This window comes from Tachysurus vachellii, chromosome 21, assembly GCF_030014155.1.
Source record: "Tachysurus vachellii isolate PV-2020 chromosome 21, HZAU_Pvac_v1, whole genome shotgun sequence".
Lineage (NCBI taxonomy): Eukaryota > Metazoa > Chordata > Actinopteri > Siluriformes > Bagridae > Tachysurus > Tachysurus vachellii.
This window is the reverse complement of record NC_083480.1, coordinates 7,662,358-7,684,099: the sequence shown is the minus strand read 5'-3', so window position 1 is coordinate 7,684,099 and position 21,742 is coordinate 7,662,358. Positions and strand designations below refer to the sequence as shown.

Sequence of the window (21,742 nt, the reverse complement as noted above, 5' to 3'; positions counted from 1 at the left end):
ATACTATTTTAGAACATAAAGATAAATTGTATGTATGCTAAATTAAAGAAAACATATAATAATATATAATATATACTGTATATAGTAAAAACCAAAGCAATGTAGCTCAGACACTGGTCCAAACAGATTATCTGTTCTTGATCGCATAACATCCCTTAAAAGAATCTCTTTTGCCAAACACCGCATATAGTTTGAAAGTATCCATGTCTGATACAGTACTTCTCTTCTTCACAGAAACATTCAGAAGCTGGAACATGGAATTCTTTACAGCATTCACATAAAAGTTATATACATACTTTATATCATAACAATATGTCAACATTATTACACAATTTTTTATGTTTAATGTACCTGTCCCACATAATGACAAACAAACTATAATGAAATATACCATGTATAAATAAGCATTAAGAATCTTTCAAAATAATAATCACAATAATCTGTGTATGAGGTGTGGTTTCAAATTTCTTGTCTGAAATTTGCCTCCACCTTCATCATATGCTCAAATGTGATCAAAATGAAAACACTTTTTAGTTGTTGCTGTTAATGTTGTTAAGTCAAACACTACACAACAGGCTACATATGTTGACACTAGTAATTATTTTTATGCCAATAATAATAATAATAATAATAATAATAATAATAATAATAACAAAATATTTAAACCTCAAATTATTAATATTAGAACCCATAATAGACATAACAATACATTACCGATTATTTCACTGTAAATGTTCCATAGGTTATGATTTTTTGTGCAACTTTGACTGCAGTGTCTGTTTTAGCAGTAGGATTTTCCTCTGTGTGTGTGTGTGTGTGTGTGTGTGTGTGTGTGTGTGTGTGTGTGTGTGTGTGTGTGTGATGGACTCTCAGTGCCTCGTTGACATTCAGCACCACTCGGGCTGTTCTGTACGAGCCGAGGCTTCACGGCGTCAGACCCTGATGCAGTGCGCGCGGTTCAAACGGGGACACAAGAGAGTGCAGAGCAGACAATAATGAACAAAGGGAAGCGTGAAGACAAAACATGACATTTAATATTTATATCATATGCAATTTCACAAATTAGATCTTGTTTTATTTTACCAATGATATAGCCTGTTGGTTCGCACATTACTCTGCATATATAACTTGACATCGAAGTGGAAGAAACAGGACTTAAAAAAGTAAAAAAGCAGGAATCTTTTCCATAACTCAACTGCATTTTCCTATAATTCCCGTTCTTGGAGCTGTAGGCATACAGCTGAATGCAGTATTGATGTTTTTGCATTTTTTGTTTATTTGTTTGTTTTGTTTTTTAAATTTCGAATTATTTTATGATTTCTACTCCCAAAATTGTTGCCGCATACCGGTATTTTAGTCGTCTAAATCCCTGGTTCCCCTGTGTGTGTGTGTGTGTGTGTGTGTGTGTGTGTGTGTGTGTGCGTGCGTGCGTGTGTGCGTGTGTTTGTGTGTGTGTGTGTGTGTGTGCGTGCGTGCGTGCGGTGTGTGTGCGTGAGTGTTTGGTGAGTTGAAATTGCATTTGTTACTACTCCTCGCAACAGAGGGAATCCAGCTGTGGATGTTTCTCTGCCCTTAATGCCCTGGGGCTTTGGAGTTTGCCTCTCCGTCATTCAGTAGTAGTTTACTCAGGAGGAGGCATGGCCGCATGGAGCAGCGCTCTGCCAAGTGTCTTTACGCTTGTTCTGTCCATGCTACTGCTCCTCCAGCTCCTGGTCAGTTTGATAGTGCCGCGCCATACGTATGCACCCGAATTTACTGTCATCAGTATAAATAGTCACGAATCCAAATTATTTGACTCCAGCGTGGATGGACGCCCAGACAGCGCGCAGAAACTTTGGCCAGATGAAGAGACAGCGGAACGTCTGCGCGCCTACGCCGACGAAAACGAGCTGAATTCTCGCCAGGTAACACAACTGAAAGCATAATCACGAGTAGGCTATACTCTTAATTAGCCCGCAGGCATGAGAAAGAACCTTTACTGAGGAATAAAATGTTTGGTGCTAAACAAAAAATAATCAGATTTGCTGGTTGTAGCTCTGTTTACTTGCGTATCACTGGATAAACCAAACTGGGATAGGGTGAAGGGAATCCCTCCTAATTGAATCAGAGATTTGTTTATTCTCTCTCTGTGACTAATAATTTCCTATATTTTATCTCCATGGCTACTACATTTTTTTGTATGTATTATATGTACAAGTTTTATAGTTTCAGGGGATTTAATCTATAAAACAGTCTAACACATTTAGACCAAATCCCTGCAGGGGCAAGTTTCAGGCTTGGGCAAAACTAAGAGTGCATGACCCCAAAACATGTTGCAACTCCTCCAGCCGCCAGAGGGGTTTCACACCCACCCACCCACACTATTGTAAAGAAAGCTCAGAAATGTAGTTCATTTTCTTACACACACACACACACACACACACACACACACACACACACACACACACACACACACACACACAAAGAGCTAGAGAGAGAGATTCAAAAGGCCTGTGGATTTATTATGTGCAGGCCACAGACAGAAAACTTGTGCTTCAGCCTTGGGCATCAGGACAACCATCCTTTAGTGCTGAAGTGCAGCGTCTTATCCAATTCATTACTACACCAGAGGTATGTCTTTCAAGCAATTCTTAAGCACATATGTGCACATAATTATTTTTCCTCTAATTTTTATATTACCTGTAAAACTCTTGACACCATCTGACAAACTAACCCAAAGGAAATCTTTTGGCTAATTTGGTTTTTCAAACAAAACCTGTATTTTTGGGAAACATATTGTTCTTCATGGAGACCAGCCAAACACCTTCACAAGGTCAGAATAGTCTAATTGCTCCTATCTTGGGGATACTAGAATTCCCAACACATGCACTACAATAGCTCCTTGTGTTTTGCTTCTTCAGGTGAATTGTTCCAGATGGCAGAGTTCTGGTGAATCTGGGTCTGCATATGTTGGGGAAAGTTCTGAGGCTCTGTGCTTGAATTACTGGGCCACTAGCCATCCTTGTGTCGCTTACTCTTTCAGGTAAACATATTGATGTACTCTGGATACATTGAGGTTTTCTTTAGATGCTGACAAAATTGGGCCTGAAATGAAATTATTACATGCATGAAGAATATAATGAATGTAAATAAATGAACATATAATTGTTTTGTTAGTTGACCCTGTTTGGTCCCCTGACAAATCCCATGCACCAGCCAGTTCTCTATAATATAAATGCTACCAATCAGTGAGGATGTAGGCTAACACATGGTTCCTCCCTGACATAACGAGCCATAGCGTTAAATGAGCCATCCATACGTTTCAAACTGCTTCTCATGCAGCTTAACACTGTGGCTTTTGGCCACAGATAGCTGTGATATTATCAGGCTTAGAACTCACAATCTACCAATCATTCACATTTGACATTTTTTAAATATAGTTACAATTTTGAAAAAAGAAAATCTAGAACAGTAGGTAGTGTTTTTAGTTATGGTTCCAAGTACCTGATTCAAAACAAAAACATGCAGTAGGAGGATTGCATATACAACAGTATAGTCACTGTAGTTGTGAATATGTGTGATTATGGTGCCCAACAATAGAGTTGCATGAATTCTTCTTCCTCATACCCAGTGTTTCTGAGATCCACAGAAAAAGACTGAATTAAAGGATCCAACATGTTAAGAGAAATAAGCACCATAATAAAGACTCAGTGCTCAGTACAAGGTGCACCATTAATAAGGGGTTTCTGATGGCTATGTGTGTGGTGTGTATACAAGACCTGAAATTGAGTTCACCTGAGCTGAAATTATTTTTACTCCTTTGCAGTTTGGATGGGAAGGATGCATTGATTCTAAAATCCACATTAAGTATGAGATGTGAGGTGCATCGCTTTGACCCTAGTACTCGGCACAAACACAGTAGTAGCTCTGAACATGGATCTGTCCAGCACCATCAAGCTTGGCTTGATTGGAGACGCCCCCGCACTCGATCTCACAGGGGAGTTTTAGGGACTATACCTCACAGCCTGGTGGACATCATGGACTCACTGGGCCACAGCATGGTAATGTCACACATCTCTTTTCTCATTCTCATTCTGATGGCAGCACAGGATCCCCTGGCTGATGCTTTATCACCATGGAGATGTCTGTGGTCACGCATGGCTACCATGGCAACAGTGTCTGGTGACTCACATAGAGATGTGATGCCCTCAGAGAATATATGTGCGTGTTGTTGTTAATCTTTGATCATTAGACATAGGCTGCGCTTTCTCCATGGGGAACATGCGAGTTCCTTAGAATACCTTATTTTAAATTCTGTATGTTCTGTATGCATGTTTTATTCCTCCTATACACTATAAATTTAATCTACTGTTCACACTTTCAACAAATACATTACAGTAGCAGTGTCATTTATTGTTAAAAATAATTTTAAAAGATTTCTGGTTTAAAAAATAGTGTTGCTGTTGTGAGTTTCCCTAACCACCTGTAAGATTAAGTCACAGAAGTTCACAGACAGAGGTTTACATACAGTATATACATCATATAGCATCAGAGATACATAACACTCCAGCCAACTAAATGTCCAGCTTTACACCACCAATAAAAGCATGATAATAAAACATTACTTAGAAAATGCAGTATATAGGCAGTGCATGTATATATTTATATATATTAATCCAGACCCTCAATGTTAAATAAGCACTGACATGTTTACACTCCTGAAGGTTGTCTGAAAAATTTACATATGTAGAAATATAATATTCTGAATGCTTTCTATATACTCTTTTAAAAATAAAAAAACTAGTACTGTACAAACTAATAAGACTAAATTTTATTCCAATCTGTTGCACACAGAGAATACACAGAGTATTACATAATTCATAACATCTTCCATAATGTTTTATTTTTGAGTGAACCAAATGTCTTGTCTTAATAAATCCTAGTTATAATCATTATAATACTCTATTGCTATATACTCTATATACTATATACTCTATATAATACTCTATAATACTCTAATATAACATGGACTTGCATAATTTTTGGGACCTAATGATAATTTACTTGTGTGTATGCTCCATTATCCATGTCTTACACATGCATTTCCCTGTGTCTCTTACCCGTTTTTAAAGGTGCACGTTCTGTGGGCAGATCTGTTGAGCACCGAATGGCGAATGTTGGAGAGTTGGGTACAGGATGGAATTCTCAGACGGATCAGTCAGCTCATACTAACTGTACATCTACAGTGGGCAGGGTTTGAAGTGGGTGGGACCGAGGCAGAAGTAGTACGGTTCTGGTACAGTGTACTGAGAGCTCTGCACAGCTCAGGCTTCCGTCTGACACACTCAGCTCCTGGGCCAGGACACACTGTACTACGGCAAGAACTTCCCAATACACACAGCTCATACAAACTTACCTGGGTCAGGAGAGGTGAACAGTTCTAATGATTACTAGCAATTCTCTAGACTTAGGAGAACTGCTGCAAATGCACATGCTGAGTAAAGATCAAGTGACCTATTTAAAAGAGGAATTAGGTTGCTACTGTTTTTGTTGACATTGAAGTATTTTGTACAATAGCATAGTATGGTTTGTGGTGATTGTATGAATGCATGCACATTGTAATAAAACATGGCCTTTGTTAACACATTGTTTATTACAAGATACTTTTCAGTTAATTATGATTAACTATGAAACATCTATGATCATGCTTAGACACCCCAACACTTCTCCAAACAAACAGTACACATACATCAATGTCTTCACAAACATCTATTCTTCTTTTAACTGTTCCTTAGATTAATAATCTTCCTATTCCGATATTTTCAAATTTAATATCTTAAATCTATTTTTCACTCCCAGGAAAATGGTTCTAAACTGTACCGTTCCTGAGTTACTGTGTCTTTTTTTTTAACTGGGAAGGAGTTTCTACTGTACTTCCAAACTAAAACTCAAATTATAGTTAATTAAACAGTGATCCATAAAATCCAGATGTCCATAAAATCATTTTTGAAGGTACATCATGTTTCAAATGTTAACCACCCAAGTGTCAAGTAGAGTAAGATGAGTGAGACTCTGCTTAACGCTTCTGTCAATTTGTCAAATCTGACTGATAAATAAAAAATACTTATAATTCATGGTAAAATATTATTTCATGTTGCACAGAATTAATTCTTTTTTTTTTTTTAGATTTGCTTCAAATATCTGATGCAATTATAGTAAAATTATGTCTTAGATTGTATTTGAAGGCAAACACGAAGACATCTTTTTCACTACTATACTTTATTTCTAGTTTCCCTTAAATGGTTAATGGCTCTAAATTCACAAACTTTTTAAATCTTCAGGGACAAACCTAAGAATGCTTTATGTTTCAAACTCTCATAATTGTTGACTTTACATGGGTTGCATGGTTATTAATTTTGAATATGAGACTGATTTGGATCAATGACATTTAATGTCACAATACGTGTCCTACCTTTGGTATGTTTAAAACAGAATAATTATTTATTGGCAGAATTAATCAACAATAAATAATTTTTGTTGGTAATTTAATTGAATTTCTACTGCATTCCACTAGGGGAAGCTGCAGAACCCCTTATTTTGTAAATATAACACCTTAATTAATTTTGAACACACAACTAGTCGCATATCTATGCACAATTAATAGGCTACTCATAAACAGGTGGGTGGATATAAAAAAATATATTTGGTCGATAGGATCTGTCCGGCAACACAAGCTAATATTATTGTATAATTTATTATTATTATTATTATTATTATTATTATTATTATTATTGAACAAATAAGTAAAATCCTGAAATAGGGAATAAACATATGAATTATGATTACATTTGTAGAAAAAAATGACTAAAATTAAATTTATATTTTGAAAATTATGCGTTTCAAGTAAATTTTTTGAAGTGGACAGTGTGGTCTTCACAGGTATGGAATAATGTAAAATTTTTCATAAATTCATATTTGTACTGACTTTCTTTCGTTTGTTCATTGGATGGTGTATTAGGTGCCCTCTAGTGGCCAAAAGTAGTTACAGCCGCGTGCACTGACAGCACATACAGTAGTAAGGAGTGCAAACTTGTCTTTGTGTATTCTTGGCTACTTTCTCAATAGATTTATTAACCATGAAATTTGATGACATGTGCATTAAAAGCAAATGCACCAAATATAGATTAATGTGAAACGAAGGAGGTTCAAAAGAATTCAACGTTAAAATGTGTTAAAATACACATTTGGTTGCAGGCCTATAAAATTATATGTGGTATATTTTAATATGCACTCTCGATCAGAAAATACCTCCAGCATTTAAATATAAGAAGAGGCATGAATTTATAAGATTAGTCACTAGAATAGAATATACAATAGAAAATATGATCTTGCATCATCATTAATTACTCTTTGCACAAAGCAAACAAACTCAAAATCTTGCTGTATTACAGGTTTTTTAACTGACTGCATACTATTACTCACAATTAATATTGTGTATATTTCACATGGTGTAGCCTACAAACGAATATAAACAAAGGCATAATGTGCAGAAAATGTGCAAAACAATGCTTAAACTGAAGGGATTAAAGGACTTTCGGTGTTTCATGGGTTCAGTTATATGGGCTTTAAATAATTAGTTTGAAGGAATTTATATGCAACTGTATGTTTATTGAGTGGGGCACGGTGGCTTAGTGGTTAGCACGTTTGCCTCACACCTCCAGGGTCGGGGTTCGATTCCCGCCTCCACCTTGTGTGTGTGGAGTTTGCATGTTCTCCCCGTGCCTCGGGGGTTTCCTCCGGGTACTCCAGTTTCCTCCCCCAGTCCAAAGACATGCATGGTAGGTTGATTGGCATCTCTGGAAAATTGTCCCTAGTGTGTGATTGTGTGAGTGAATGAGAGTGTGTGTGTGCCCTGCGATGGGTTGGCACTCCGTCCAGGGTGTATCCTGCCTTGATGCCCAATGACGCCTGAGATAGGCACAGGCTCCCCGTGACCCGAGGTAGTTCGGATAAGCGGTGGAAGATGAATGAATGAATGAATGAATGAATGTATGTTTATTGATCAGAAGGCTGAAATTTCCATCCTAAGTAACTGATATTCATTCAGACCAAAAGTGACAGTGCTATATTTAGATGAGTATTTGATCTCTAGGCTTCAGTGGAAAGATGTAGTAGTAGGAAAATGTCTAAATATCTTAATTCGTTAATTTTTTTAGGAGTTTAATCATGTGCTGTAGTTTATTTAGAAGTTTATATTGTGTTTTTATTAGTCTATTCTGTAATTAGGAGTTTATTTTATAGGATAAGGAGGATCTATAAGGAGGATTCTATAGGATATGTTTAATATAGGAGTTTATTTTATAGGATAAGGAGGATCTATAAGGAGGATTCTATAGGATATGTTTAATATAGGAGTTTATTTTATAGGATAAGGAGGATCTATAAGGAGGATTCTACAGGATATGTTTAATATAGGAGTTTATTTTCTGTTCATCTGAAAAGGTTCTGTAGATTGCACATAAACATTAATAGTATGTATCAGAGTGCAGGGATGTTCTGTGTCCTTCTAGCTGTAATCTTAATCTGTATGTATGGAACGTGAACATGACGTGTATGAGATGTGCTGGAGCAGAAGCCCAGTGATCTGGACTGAACGCCCCTCCCTTGTACCAGCAGATGTTTTCAACCCACACGGGTGGAGCCAGGAGCCCTGATTTATAACCACGCCCGTTGTTTGCTAAAGTGACAGCTACTTCAACCAATCACCTCTCTCCTTCCAGTCGCGTTGCCCAATTGAAAGTTAGAAAATCCGGGATCTTTCTGTCAGCTCTCGTGACGGTAAATGCAGACATTTTTTTTTCCGACTTGGAAAGTAGCAGAAAAAAAAGTCAAGTAATGTTAAGCTAGCTAGGTTGTGTAAAAGCAGAAAAACGTCGGTAGCGAGGACTAGCTGTTTAATTCCGTGGTAAGAGTTTATTTTTACACTTCTACATACTTATGAGTCAGTTGTTTGTGTGTAACTAGTTAGCCAGATTAGCTAACAGCTCACTTCCTGCTCTGGACGCTTAGGGTGGGCCGCAATCTTTTATTTCCTCAAAGTGTATACAATTAACTATCCTCTGTAAACTAGTCCTGTGTTAATGTTTTCGTTTTGAGACATAACATTCGCACGTACAGTATTTGTGATCCTTTCCTTCCTTGTAAATTCTTCTTCCTGAGTTGAGGTCTGAAGGCTGTGACTGGCATTTTGGTGCCTAATGTAATATTAGCAATGTTTGTACTATTTAGCTTTATGTAGCCGGGATTTTGTTGTCGAGAATATCATCGTTGTTTGTCGTTTTGTTCGTACAATCATCATTTATTTTGAAGTAACACTGTTTGTAAACTAAAGGAAGCTGATGAATACTTCTGTGTACAGGTGACAGACAGCTTTGTGTTCAAGTGAGAACATGTTTCACCCGCAGACATGTAGCTAATGTGTGTCTCTGCAGATTAAAGTGTATAATACATTATGTTTAGTGATTTTCTAAACTGTGTGTGTATACGTATATATATATATATATATATATATTGTGTGTGTGTGTGTGTGTGTGTATATATATGTGTGTGTGTGTATATATGTGTGTGTGTGTATATATGTGTGTGTGTGTATATATGTGTGTGTGTGTATATATGTGTGTGTATATATATATATATATATATATATATATATATATATATATATATACATACATACATACATACATACATACATATACACACATATATACATACATACATACATACATACATACATACATATACACATAATGTGTATGGAATCCCAATAAACACACACAATTTGTCTGGTGTTGCACAGTTTTGTAGACGTAATCTGTAATTACCAGAGTTGAGTCAGTTTTGAAATCAGTGGGGACCAAAATAAACAAGAATAATAACTGGTTTAAACATATTCATTTGACTGTTCTTAATCTTATGTAAAAAGGTGGATCCTGAACTTTTTTTTTCCTCATGAGTTTGGATTCAGGAAGTCTAAAATGCCCAATTATACATATCAAGGCCGTGATGAGTATTTTGGTGTTAGTTGCTAGAGAACTAGGCTAAGCTTAGTCCAGTTTAGTCAACCAGATTAGAGGTATACTGTACAGCAACGGTCTTTTTAAGCATGAATAGTAAACAGGAGCCAAATAGTGTTTAGCAGTCTGCATACAGATATATTCTTTATAAATTACTAAATGTAATTGAATGTGTTGTGTATTTTTGTCAGCAGTGTGGCACCAGCTATTTGCTGTCATCATTAGCTAAATGCCAGCAGGCACACAGATCTTGCACTTGTCACAAAGCTGTCTGTCACCTGTAAACAGAAATATTGGCCAGCTTTTTTATTCTCTTGGTTTCACTTTAGTTTTTAAAAAAAATGCTTTTACAGGCAGAACAACTTAGACATTTTAACAAGTCTCTATTGACCTCATCTAGAAACAAGCAAGAAAACTTGTGTGCTCTGTAACCTTGCATTCTCAGACATACTTACTGCTAAAATAAAGGATCTAAACTTCATCTAAAGGGAACGTTGTGCAGCAGTTTTGGTTCTGCTTTACACCAGACAGTTTGGGTGTGTTTTTATAAATGACTGCATATGTGCATGTGGCCATGTAGATGGAAAAGTCTTTGGGGCAGCATCCATAAACGAGCAAACAAAAAAGATCTGAAAAATGCAGAAGACACAGTAACATTTGATGTTAACCAAAGGCACTCATTTCCTTTGGTGTTTCCTGTTTTCAGGGAGGAGAGTCACTGATTTATCATCATGCCTTTGGTGATGCGGAATATCGAGCCAAGGCACTTGTGCCGTCAGACCCTGCCCACAACGGTGAAGAGTGAGCTGGAGTGTGTTACCAACATCACACTGGCTAACATCATCCGCCAACTTGGTTCCCTCAGTCAGTTTCTCACTCTCTCTAATGAATAGTGCCACTGCTTTGGTAATGTTAGGCTGACTTTGGTGCTATGACTTATTTTGTACCTCTGAATTGTATCACAGGCAGGTTTGCGGAGGATGTGTTTGGCGAGTTGTTTGTCCAGGCCAGCTTGTTTGCAGACAGGGTGAACACCCTTGGTGAAAGAGTGGACAAACTTCAGGTCAAAGTCACCCAGCTGGACCCCAAAGAGGAAGAGGGTAAATAAGGAATAGAATTGTCTTTAAATATACTGCAATTTATTATATCTGAGCTATAAAAAATATGCTGTTATATTCTACACATATTAGCTGATGGTACACAAACTGCAAGTCTGTCTGTTTCTCTGTTAATCGAAAGTCTTCCTGGCCATATCATCAGTATTCATTTAATTTGTGTAATGGGTAATAATGAATGTCTGTCTGTGTTCCTCTACAATAGTGTAATTATGCTTGATTTAACTCAAATATGTTCACGATATTTTTTGTTCCCTCATTGTTGACTTTGGTGTTTTGTTGTCTCTAGTTTCACTGCAGGCAATCACCACTCGCAAAGCTTTTCGCTCTAATCTGATTCAGGATCAGCAGCTCTTTACTCGGCCCTCGATGCCACAGCCGCTCCAGGACACCTACCAAACCTGCAACCAGCCACCTCCACTAAACATCCTCAGCAGCTACAGGTACGCAAACCATTTATATTTGATATGTAGCCTCCTCAAACAATTATTAATGGGTATGCTTGATATTGTTGTATTTATTTATAAACTGTACTGTTAACCAAAAAGTATTTGATTTTGTTTTATCACATATTATTTAAAAAAAATAATTGGGTGTATTCTTAACTTGCTCAATGTTAATACACTTTTAGTTTTTGACTATTTTTTTATATTTCCTATTTAATTGTCTATATGTTTATTTTTTGTAAGTTCTGTTTAGTTGTTTGTGTCTTGTGTGTTTGTCTGCTTTTATATAGTTTTTATTTACTATAGGTGTTTTTACTTTACCTTGTTTCTGTCATAAAAGTAGCCATTGATGCTTGCAATTAAGTTATTATTAAGGATGAAGTCACTTAATTTGTCATCCAATAGTACTTGTCTAAGTAATGTTATCATTGTGTGAATAAACTGGAAATTGTGTAATGATGAATATATTGTAAAAACCTAGTATCTGCAAAAGCACATCATTAAGGCAAGTCCAATTATTTTGGTATTTGTAGGTAGAAGCATTAGTTGCTTGTCTAAATGTTATTTTTTATTTTTGTCACAGGGATGATGGAAAGGAGGCACTTAAGTTCTACACTGACCCATCCTATTTCTTTGACCTATGGAAAGAGCAGATGTTACAAGACACCAAAGATATAATGAAAGAAAGACGGAAACATAGGGTGAGAACTTATGGAAATCTCGCAGTCTAATCAGTTCGCATTATAGCAGGACTTTTAAAAAAATAATAATAATAATAAGGCCATCCTTAAAAATATTCTTGTTTGCCGTAACCCGACCGACCCTGTCAATTTAGGACCGACTCAATTTTTTATTTTTTTTGCTTTAAGTCCGACCGACTTGACGGTTGTAAATTTGCGTTAAGACAGACCATTTTTTTTACTCTTCAAACAACTAATACAAAAGCAATAAAATAATATTAATTATATTTTAGTAAGTATTGTAGTATTGTAAATATATAAATTGCCTAGGCCTACATACAAACGAAGGCTACGTTCTTTCTTTTAAATAAAAAGCCGTGACATCATCTATGTTTACACTATTGGTTAACAGATGTCACACTATGGCCTGTGCGTTCGCTTCGTCTCATACACTCATTCACTGTCAGAGTCAACTGTTCGCGCTTGGTAATGATGGCTGCGGCTGCAGTAAACAAAATGTTCACGGTCCCCATTCAAACAAATTTGTTGTGGTCTATATAGCCTGCATCAAAATGAGGTTTGCAATGATGCGCCCAAAGGCACGGGTTGAAGACCCAGTCAGTGACGTCACGATATGCTAATTTGTTTAAATTCATACCTACGTAATCACCATCACCAAAATTTAACTTTTTTTTTTTTACATTGAAACTTGAAAAAAATTTATAGACCTACCTACCAACCCTTTTTTCTTTTTTTAACTGTTACTGCAAACCAAAATATTTTTAAGGATGGCCTAATAATTAATTTATATCAATTTGTGCATATTCGTGAGTGTAGAAAGAGAAGCGAGAAAATCCCAACCGGAGCAACCTGAACCCTCGCAAAATCAAAACCCGTAAAGAGGAATGGGAACGCCAAAAGATGGGAGCAGAGTTTGTTGTTCCTAAATCTGACCTTGGGTAAGTGAAGGGTACAGGGCATGAGTGACTACATTTAAGTCTTTATAAGGTCATAACTGTACCTGTGTATTTTGAGTCATTCTAGAGATGTGATGAATGGCAGCATTGGCTCAGGTGATGACATGGGTACAATGGACTCAGAGGGATTTGACCAAAGCACAGCCTCCTACAGTTATGATCCTGGCTCTCCTCTCCCCCCTCCAGTGATGGATGATGAAGGTTTCTTGCCACCTCCTCCTCCAGATATTACGTAAGATTCGGCATTACGTTCATTACAGTTAACAGTTACAGGGCTTGTTGTACTGTGATCTAATGCCTGTTTTCTTGTAGGTATAATGATGTACAAGGTGGAACCTCACCACAGAGACCAATTAGCATTTTAAGCCCTACCCACCCCCCTCCAGCCCCTCCAACAATGGCAACCTCTCCTCCTGGTCGCCCTTCGGTGGCGCCACCTGTTGCCCCACCTCCTCCCCCACCTATGGGGATGTCTCCACCCCCACCTCCCTTAGGTTTTGATGCTCCTCCCTCCCCCCCTCCTCCTGCATTTTATTCTCAGTCTGTTCCTCCACCACCACCAATGGCTGCCAATATTCCCTCTCCACCCCCTCCTCCTGCTGGGGATGGGCCCCCACCGCCACCACCACCCCCTCCACCTCCAGGCCCACCACCATGCTTTGCCCCATCAGCTCCTGCCCCTCCTACTTCAGGTGGGTTTGCCCCAGCAGCCCATGCCCCCAAGCCTCAGCCTGAACCGGTCAGCGATGGTCGCAGCGATCTCCTGGCAGCCATTCGCCAAGGTATGTTGAAATTTCACCCCATTATATTTATTTTTTTATTTTATTTTTCCCCCCCACTGGAAATAGTTCATTACCATGAATTTTGAGTTCATTAACATGAAATCAGTGTATGACAAACTTAATAAAAGATAAAATAAGTATATAATTAATAGCAGTGAAGCTCAGGAGGAAAGTATCTGTATGTTTGATTTAGAGATTCAAGTATTAGGGGTTTGAATCTTTAGGCTGACAGCAAATCAATTTGTTTCTCAATTCTTTAGAGAATTCTTTCTCAAATATTAATTTATATCAAATTTCTTATTTAAGGATGGAGGAGGAATTTTCTTGAGATCAGGTTTACAAATGCTTGACACTAATGCACTATTGTTCCAAAAAAGGCTCTAGAATATCTGGTGAACCATTTCACCCAGTGTGTCATTTGTAAACGTCATTTTCAGTTTCTGTGCAGGGAAGCAGACTTGTTGCTATTTCTGTCACAAAGTATACATGGCAACCAGACAGCACAGTTAGGCTGCACAGCACTAGACTACACACAACCTTTCCCACAATTTATGATTTGTTTGATTTTGAGATGTTAATTTATTTTAATTTTTTTTATATAAAATTATTTTATTTTTATTTATTTTATTATTTATTTTTTAATAAAATCATACCTTTTTTCCTACCTAACCAATGAAGTGTTTTTGAGAAATTGTAATCAATGCATTGGTACAGCTCTATGATTTAGGGTTACCTTTCACTAAAACTATGAACGAACTTTTAAAATGTGTTGTGTATAAATGTTTATAGTCTGCCCCAATATTTCATGGTTGTTGTAATTAAAATAGATTTGGTTCTAGACTTAGACCCTGGACACCTTCTTTTACACCTGCCTTTAGAGAATAAAAGCCACTTATTTCATGCTGCATCTTCAAGACTTTACCAAGAGCAAGAAAATAAAATCCTTTGGAGGAATTATTTATATATTGCACAGTTAAGACTTGTATTGTTTATGTTGTGTAATGATCAAAAACTCAAGTAACTGTCTGTTTAGGCTTTAACCTGCGTAAGGTGGAAGAGCAGAGAGAGCAGGAGAAGCGAGATGTCGTGGGCAATGATGTGGCCGCTATCTTGTCTCGCCGTATTGCTGTGGAGTGCAGTGATTCTGAGGATGATTCATCAGAGTTCGATGATGAAGAGTGGTCTGAATAAGACTATGCATGTCATGAGAAGTGTCATTCCTTTTAGACCAAATGTATTTGTTTCCCTTTAATGAGGCTAACTACAGTAAATGCGAAAGAGTGCCTGTGTGTAGTTGTGTGCACACTCACACTTGTGCAAGGTCTCCTCTGACTCAGTGAATTATTTAGATGATCAGCCTGCTCCTATTTCAGAGTGCCCATTCCTCTGTAATGTAGCTATAAATGAGTAAATTGAGCTAGAGAGAGACTGAGTTTTTTGCATCCCAGTATATCTATAAAAGATCATTATTATTTACCTAAAGCTTTGCTGTGTTCCTAAACCAAATACAATACACAAAACGAGTCAGTAAATTAGATAACTACTGATGTCTTTTTAATATCATTTTAGATCATATGGGTACATTATCTTTCCCAGGGTGAAACAGCACAAGGAACATGTAAAACTAAAGAACTAAAACTGAAAGTATAAAAAAATATATATATATAATTTACTTTCTTTACTATGCTGTTGCCTTGGTAACTTATCTTTGTCTATTTAAGTGCTTTCTTTGTATCTGTCCTTGGTGCCATTTGTGGCATAGTGTGTGTATGTCAGTTTCTTTGTCCTTTTGTTGGTGGTTTTTTTTTTTTTTCCTTGGCTTGGGCTCTAAATTCTATTTGGATGTATTGTTTTGATCTTTTTTTTATCCATGTATGCCAAAGTCACATAAGCCGAGAGGCTGGAAAGTGTTCAGATTCACATACAGTGAAAAGTGTATTCATTTGTTCAAAGTGCCTGCTTTACGTAAGATTAACAAATGAAGCGTCTCAAAATCAAAAATATTTAGATGCTTTTGCAGGTGTTGTTATACCATGGCCACCCTACCTGCCTTTAAATATATAACTCAGTGGAAAGCCAACATTACATTCCTCCCCATAGGTTGCCAATGTAATTTAAGCTGTCTTTGAGGGCATTATATTGTCTGTTCATCGATTGTAACTCAATCCTTTTTCTGCACTGTAGACTATAAATTACTTAATATGCAAATCAGTGTATTTTTTTTTCTTATATGCTGAAAGTGTTACATTCCCACATGTAGCCATGGAAACAAAAATCAGGAGTAATTATGTAGAACTGTAAATTTTAGACCAGACCAGCTGCAAGCCAATCAAAGACTAGTATTTTGGCCATGGTATGATTTAGTTTAAGTGCCTATTCTTTTTTTTTTTTCTTTCCAAAATTATGCAATATTTTGAAATCAATTTTTTATTGCGTATTGTGCATATGGTTTATAATTGTAAAGCTTTTCTATTGGTGGTTTAATTAAATAAAGACCTCAAATTATAAAATGCTGTTTGGAGCCATTTGACATGAGCTGCCTACTTGCTACACACCTGCTTATCCATACAATATTTATGGATGCCAGAATAATAAATGAAATCTTATTATAATGTCAGGGGAAAACACCATTTTTCTCTTAAACTTGAAAAATATCTTAGGCCAATACTGGTACAACATATTGTACAATATCATGGGTTCACTGCTCTTACACCCTGATTAATCTAAAATTAGCATTGGTAATGAACTGTTGAGTCAGATGTGTTCCCATAAAATATTAACCCATGTTTTTTAGGGTCAGTAGAATGGCCTTGAATGCAACTAATCTAGCTGGGGGTCAAAGACATAACACTGACTTTCTGGCAACCCTGGGTTTTTCATTACCAACCTTTTAGTCCCACTCAATAATCCTGAACTGTTAGAGCTAGAGGTGGCTATTGACAGTCACCTTTAGCTGAGACATTTTAAGTTTAGATGTTTCTCCTTCATTAACTCATATATAATGTGACTGTTTTTCATTTATTCTGGTTTTGCTCAGTTTATATAGATTTTTGGAATAAATAAACAATTATATTAGAATTAATTATGTTGGCTTTGTAGAAGCCAACATTCTGTTTTCCTATTTAAGCTTAGACAAAAATTTATAAAATTTAATGCGGCCTAGGGCTTTCGAGCCACATGCACCAAATTCGGATATGTTGTAGACCCTGGTCTGAAGTTTGTTGCTATTACATTTATAAGCGATCCGAGTACCGGTACTCAGGTACCGGGTCTCAAAAATGGTCTTTTTCCCATAGACTCCCATTATAAAATTCGGAGGTTTATTCGGAGGTTCGGAGGTTTACGTGTATTCTGATGACGTCAGGTGATGTCACGTGAAAATAAAAAACTAGCACAACATGAACATGTGACATATCAACCCAATGAGGGGAACTTCCTCAGGAGTATTCGGATGACGTCACATGCTCAAATGTTTTGTCACCCTATCTTTCTGTCCACTTGCCTCCAAATGTAACACTGACCCTTATGTCCACTCGCCTCCAAAAAGCACCGGCCTTTGCGAATACTTGCCTCGTATTTAATAAATCTTTGTAAATTTGTATCTGGCCAATAAATATCTCAAAGGTTTCTGAGGATTATATGTCTAGTATGACATGAAAAATTACAGCCATGTTCCTAGCAAATTTTGTCATTGTCACGGTCAGTGCACCGCCCGCGCCTCACGAACACCAACACAGAGAAGCGTCTCCAGAATACTCAGCTCTTCCGGACTACACTTCCCAGAATCCATCACTGACACTGATTGCACCGCCACCTGTTCCTCATCAGCCACTCCCTATAAAGGCTGAACCTGACGCCAGTGCGGTCTCGATCTGTTCCGGCGATCATTGTGAGCGTTCCTTGTGTATTTCCTAGTTCCGGTTTTGATTCTGTTTCTGTATTCTAGTTTTCTGATTGTTTGCTGCCTGCCCTGACCTTCTGCCTGTCTTACCGGTTCCGATTTCTGCCTGCTCTGACCCTGCCTGTTTGATTACGAGATTGCTATTAAAAAAGCTGCAAATGGATCATCAGCCTTACGACTCCTCATTACAGTCATTGCTGTGAACTCTAAAAATATGCAAGATTAAAACGAAGCAAAACAGCAAAAGTTTTACTCAAAATTATTTATTTTCTTATATAAACAACACAGGATCATCTCAAAACATTTCATTTTAAAAAATACATATTCATTCATCCACGTAGACATTTGTGCACCCTGTGCAAACACACAATATAAAAGCATTCATCATTTTAATGAACGTCAAGTACTTCAGTCAATAAATACATAAATAAAGAATTTGAACCATAACATTCAAACTAAATTTGTACAAATTGTCAAGTCATTTTAAAGTGCGGATATTTTTTAAATTCCAGTAGTATCTCTGAATGTCAGAGTCTGAAAATATCAGGCACAAATTGAACACAATTGATGCAATACAACTCTTTAAAAAAAAGTACATTGTTTGAAACTCATATTTAAATTTTTTTATAGTAGGAAATCTACTGCTGTGTTGGTCGTTTCTCTCCTTAAAATGAAAGAACACAGTTTTATCAGGTGTTTTTGTAATAAAACCAAACAAACACAGAAGAAGAAAACATGACAGTACATATAGGTTGCAGGAGAATATGTGAGTGATTCATGTGACTCATGTATCACACAGCAGGTTGAGGTCTTGGCTACTTGCACGGTTTCTTAAGGAGGCAATGGAGAGGACACTACCAGTCAAATGAATGGACACACCTGTTTTTCCACAGGGTTCTTTCTTGCTTTCTTCTATTTTCGAATAATAATAAATATATAACCACTATGAAATAACATTTAAATAATTATGCAATTACCCAGAAATTTGTATAAATCAAATCAAATCAAATTCTAACCCAGTTTAAATTAGTGTTCCTGAAGTGCTGCAAGCCTGTTGCATCTTAACCATATAAACCAACTTTATAAGGGAGTGTTCAACAAAAGGAGAAATGCTTTACAATTATCCTCAATATTTGTCTTAGACATAACATTACGGTCAAAACAGATATATTTCCAGTTAATGTGTCCAAATCTTTGCCTGGAGTGCATGTGCATATGTGTTTGGTCAGTTAGTTAAAGCATGATCTATCATGGCACCAAATGGCATATTTCAGATAAGATTCTGACGTCTTTTACACGTCACTTGGCGTGTGTGTGTTTTTGTGAAATGTGTTTGGTAGGCAGCAGCAGCAAGCCTGCTTCAGTGCTTGCTGTATATGTGTGTTTCTATAGGCATAAATCAAGGGGTTTAGCAAAGAGTTTCCTGTGACTGGCACCAGAGTGGCATATGTGTATAGGCCAGGTGATGATCCATCTCCAAGGAGGCCATAGAGGGCAAAGGGGATCCAACAGCTGGCAAAGATGGCAAGAATAAGAGCGAGAGTGTGCACACGTCGGCGTGTGTGTGTGCGTGCAGAGGGCAGTGTGTGTCTCTGTAGGGCAATCTGATGGGAGTGTCGCAAGACAACTTGGCAGATCCAGGCATTGAGCTGCAGCATGAGAGCCAGGGCTAAGAGAAAGCCTCCACACAGTGTAGCCAAATGCACTCGGGTCAATGGCCACACCACGCTGCATGACTGTCCATTGTCCAGACAGTTCCAGCCTAAAGCAGGAAGCACCCCCTGCAGGCCTGCCAGAGCCCACCCCATAGCCAGGGCACAGTGAGTGTGAGTATGTGTGCGGCGTGAACCATATGTCAAGGCTCGGTGGAGAGATAGGAATCTGTCTAGGGTAATGCCTAGCAAGGAGAAAACAGATGCACTGAGTGCGCTTACTAGTAGACCTACACTAGCCAGCTCCAGTCCTCTTGATGGGACACACCAATGAGACATAAAGTATAGCAGCAGTCCCACACCTGCCAGAAAGTCTGCCCAAGCTAAGCTACCAATGAGAAGGAACATAGGTGCCCGCAAAGATGCAGAAGAGAGGATGGTCGCTATGATGATTGCATTCTCACAGCATATCAGGGCACCTGACGCACCCATTGCCACATCCCATGGACTCAATACTGCTGACACCATGGGGTCAGGTGTAAGGTGGACCTCAGCGAGCTGCAGGAGGGGGTCGATCTCAAAGACAACCTCCAGACCCACGTCAGAGTCATTAAGAGCCATGTCTGCAGAAGAGAATAGAAAGTATGCTTTAATGTATTATCAATATAGCCATGCTCAACACATGATATGTCCCATATAACGATGATTTTCAGATCCATTTTGTGGTCAGACAACATCCAATGTGCTCATGAAACCCCACAATGCACATCAATAGATTAGTCATACCAAGTCCCCAAAGGTCTAAAAAAAAACCCTATAAAACAGTAAACAAAAAAAGCTGCCCCCATTAAAATATATAGAGCTTTATTAACACATCACTTCATGCTTATTATTTAAATGTAATGGATGATGTCAACGCTGTGACAAAATGTACACACACCCTGATTTAAAACAGATCTGAATAAACTTTGTTAGAGGTGGTAAAAAACAGAATTATGCCAGTCAAGATACTCCAGAGCCAGTTTTGGAAACACTTGGCTACTATTGTTATATATTCGATAACAAAGAGGAATGCTTAACTTTTACTCCTTAAAATAGTTTAATTTCATTTTTAAAATTGCATAGTTGCATAAACTAGTGCAAATGCATAGTCTTCATTTTCTAGTTACTTGTGTTTCTGTTGTTTATTAAATAATATTTAAACACGTTTATTGAGATCTACTGGATAGCTGAGATTGTCAGCTTGACTCTCTTTTACTCAGTGGAGGCTGAACGACGAATCACGAGCTGAGCCGAAGTCAAGCGAAGAAACACGAACTCATGTTTAGATTTCTCAAGCACTGCATTTACAGTAATGATGGCGAGAAGGGCTTAACCAAGAAGAGATGTTAATTGCTCGCACTGGAAGCTAAATACCCAGAATTCACGCTTGATTACAATGAATAAAATTGTATTAAGTAAACTTACTGAGGTGGTGGAGTTTGTTCAAAGTCAGTTTTTCCCTTCAGATGACTATCATCCAAGCAACGTGTCCGCAAGATGAGAGCTGAAATCCAAGCTCGACCTAAATCGCTGTATGGAAGTCAGAGTCTTGCAGCGCTGTGTGCGAATCCAGTGTGCGTATCTGTGCAATGCAAAAGCGCAAAGAGTGCTTTTTATGTGTTCTTATCTTGTCTTCTCCGTAGTCTTCGTGAGCTCTTCTGTGTAACACCCGTGTCTGATGGGTTGCTCTACCTTCATTCAGTCATTTCTGACGTCAGTTACAACGAAGGGGGTTGAGTTTCCCCCCTCACAGCCAATCACGAAGCGCTTGGAGACAGATTCAACTGGCGTAATTTCATTCACAAAATGCAGCATTTTTTCACCCCGCCCACTGCGACGGCTAGAGAGGAGAGGCTGTGCATCATTGTGGTGACTGGCAATCAGTTATGGTACTTATGGGAAGTCACGGATAATTGATTCGATGCCATGTGTCGGGATGTGTTGCAATTCCACATAAAGATTTAAGAGATCTTATTATATTACTTTGTGTGTGTGTGTGTGTGTGTGTGTGTGTGTGTGTGTGTGTGCGCGCGCGCGCTAGTATAAGAGTGAGTCACCACTGTCCGTGGTGCTGAAAGACCATAAAACGCTG

The 21,742-nt window shown here is 37.8% G+C and overlaps 3 protein-coding genes across 4 annotated transcripts; 2 read left to right on the top strand and 1 right to left on the bottom strand.

Annotated features, from left to right (window-relative positions):
- The first annotated feature begins 1,487 nt into the window (after positions 1 to 1,487).
- LOC132837565 (probable methyltransferase-like protein 24) lies at positions 1,488 to 5,473 on the top strand. Its single transcript, XM_060857292.1, has 5 exons — positions 1,488 to 1,904; positions 2,512 to 2,610; positions 2,901 to 3,022; positions 3,806 to 4,040; positions 5,112 to 5,473. The coding sequence occupies exons 1-5, from the start codon at positions 1,638 to 1,640 to the stop codon at positions 5,421 to 5,423; spliced, it is 1,035 nt and encodes a 344-aa protein (XP_060713275.1). The 5' UTR covers positions 1,488 to 1,637; the 3' UTR covers positions 5,424 to 5,473.
- Positions 5,474 to 8,787: 3,314 nt separating this feature from the next.
- On the top strand, positions 8,788 to 16,565 carry wasf2 (WASP family member 2). 2 transcript variants are annotated; one of them, XM_060897271.1, is made up of 9 exons: positions 8,788 to 8,944; positions 10,762 to 10,919; positions 11,021 to 11,155; positions 11,460 to 11,613; positions 12,200 to 12,317; positions 13,134 to 13,255; positions 13,341 to 13,505; positions 13,586 to 14,055; positions 15,089 to 16,565. In XM_060897271.1, the coding sequence occupies exons 2-9, from the start codon at positions 10,787 to 10,789 to the stop codon at positions 15,244 to 15,246; spliced, it is 1,455 nt and encodes a 484-aa protein (XP_060753254.1). In that variant the 5' UTR covers positions 8,788 to 8,944; positions 10,762 to 10,786; the 3' UTR covers positions 15,247 to 16,565. The 2 variants fall into 2 exon arrangements, with proteins under 2 accessions (XP_060753254.1, XP_060753253.1); XM_060897270.1 differs by having other exon boundaries at positions 13,332 to 13,505.
- Positions 16,566 to 18,453: 1,888 nt separating this feature from the next.
- On the bottom strand, positions 18,454 to 21,281 carry gpr3 (G protein-coupled receptor 3). Its single transcript, XM_060897529.1, has 2 exons — positions 21,076 to 21,281; positions 18,454 to 20,231 (listed from the first exon to the last, which is right to left on the bottom strand). The coding sequence occupies exon 2, from the start codon at positions 20,227 to 20,229 to the stop codon at positions 19,249 to 19,251; it is 981 nt and encodes a 326-aa protein (XP_060753512.1). The 5' UTR covers positions 20,230 to 20,231; positions 21,076 to 21,281; the 3' UTR covers positions 18,454 to 19,248.
- Between the last annotated feature and the right edge of the window lie 461 nt (positions 21,282 to 21,742).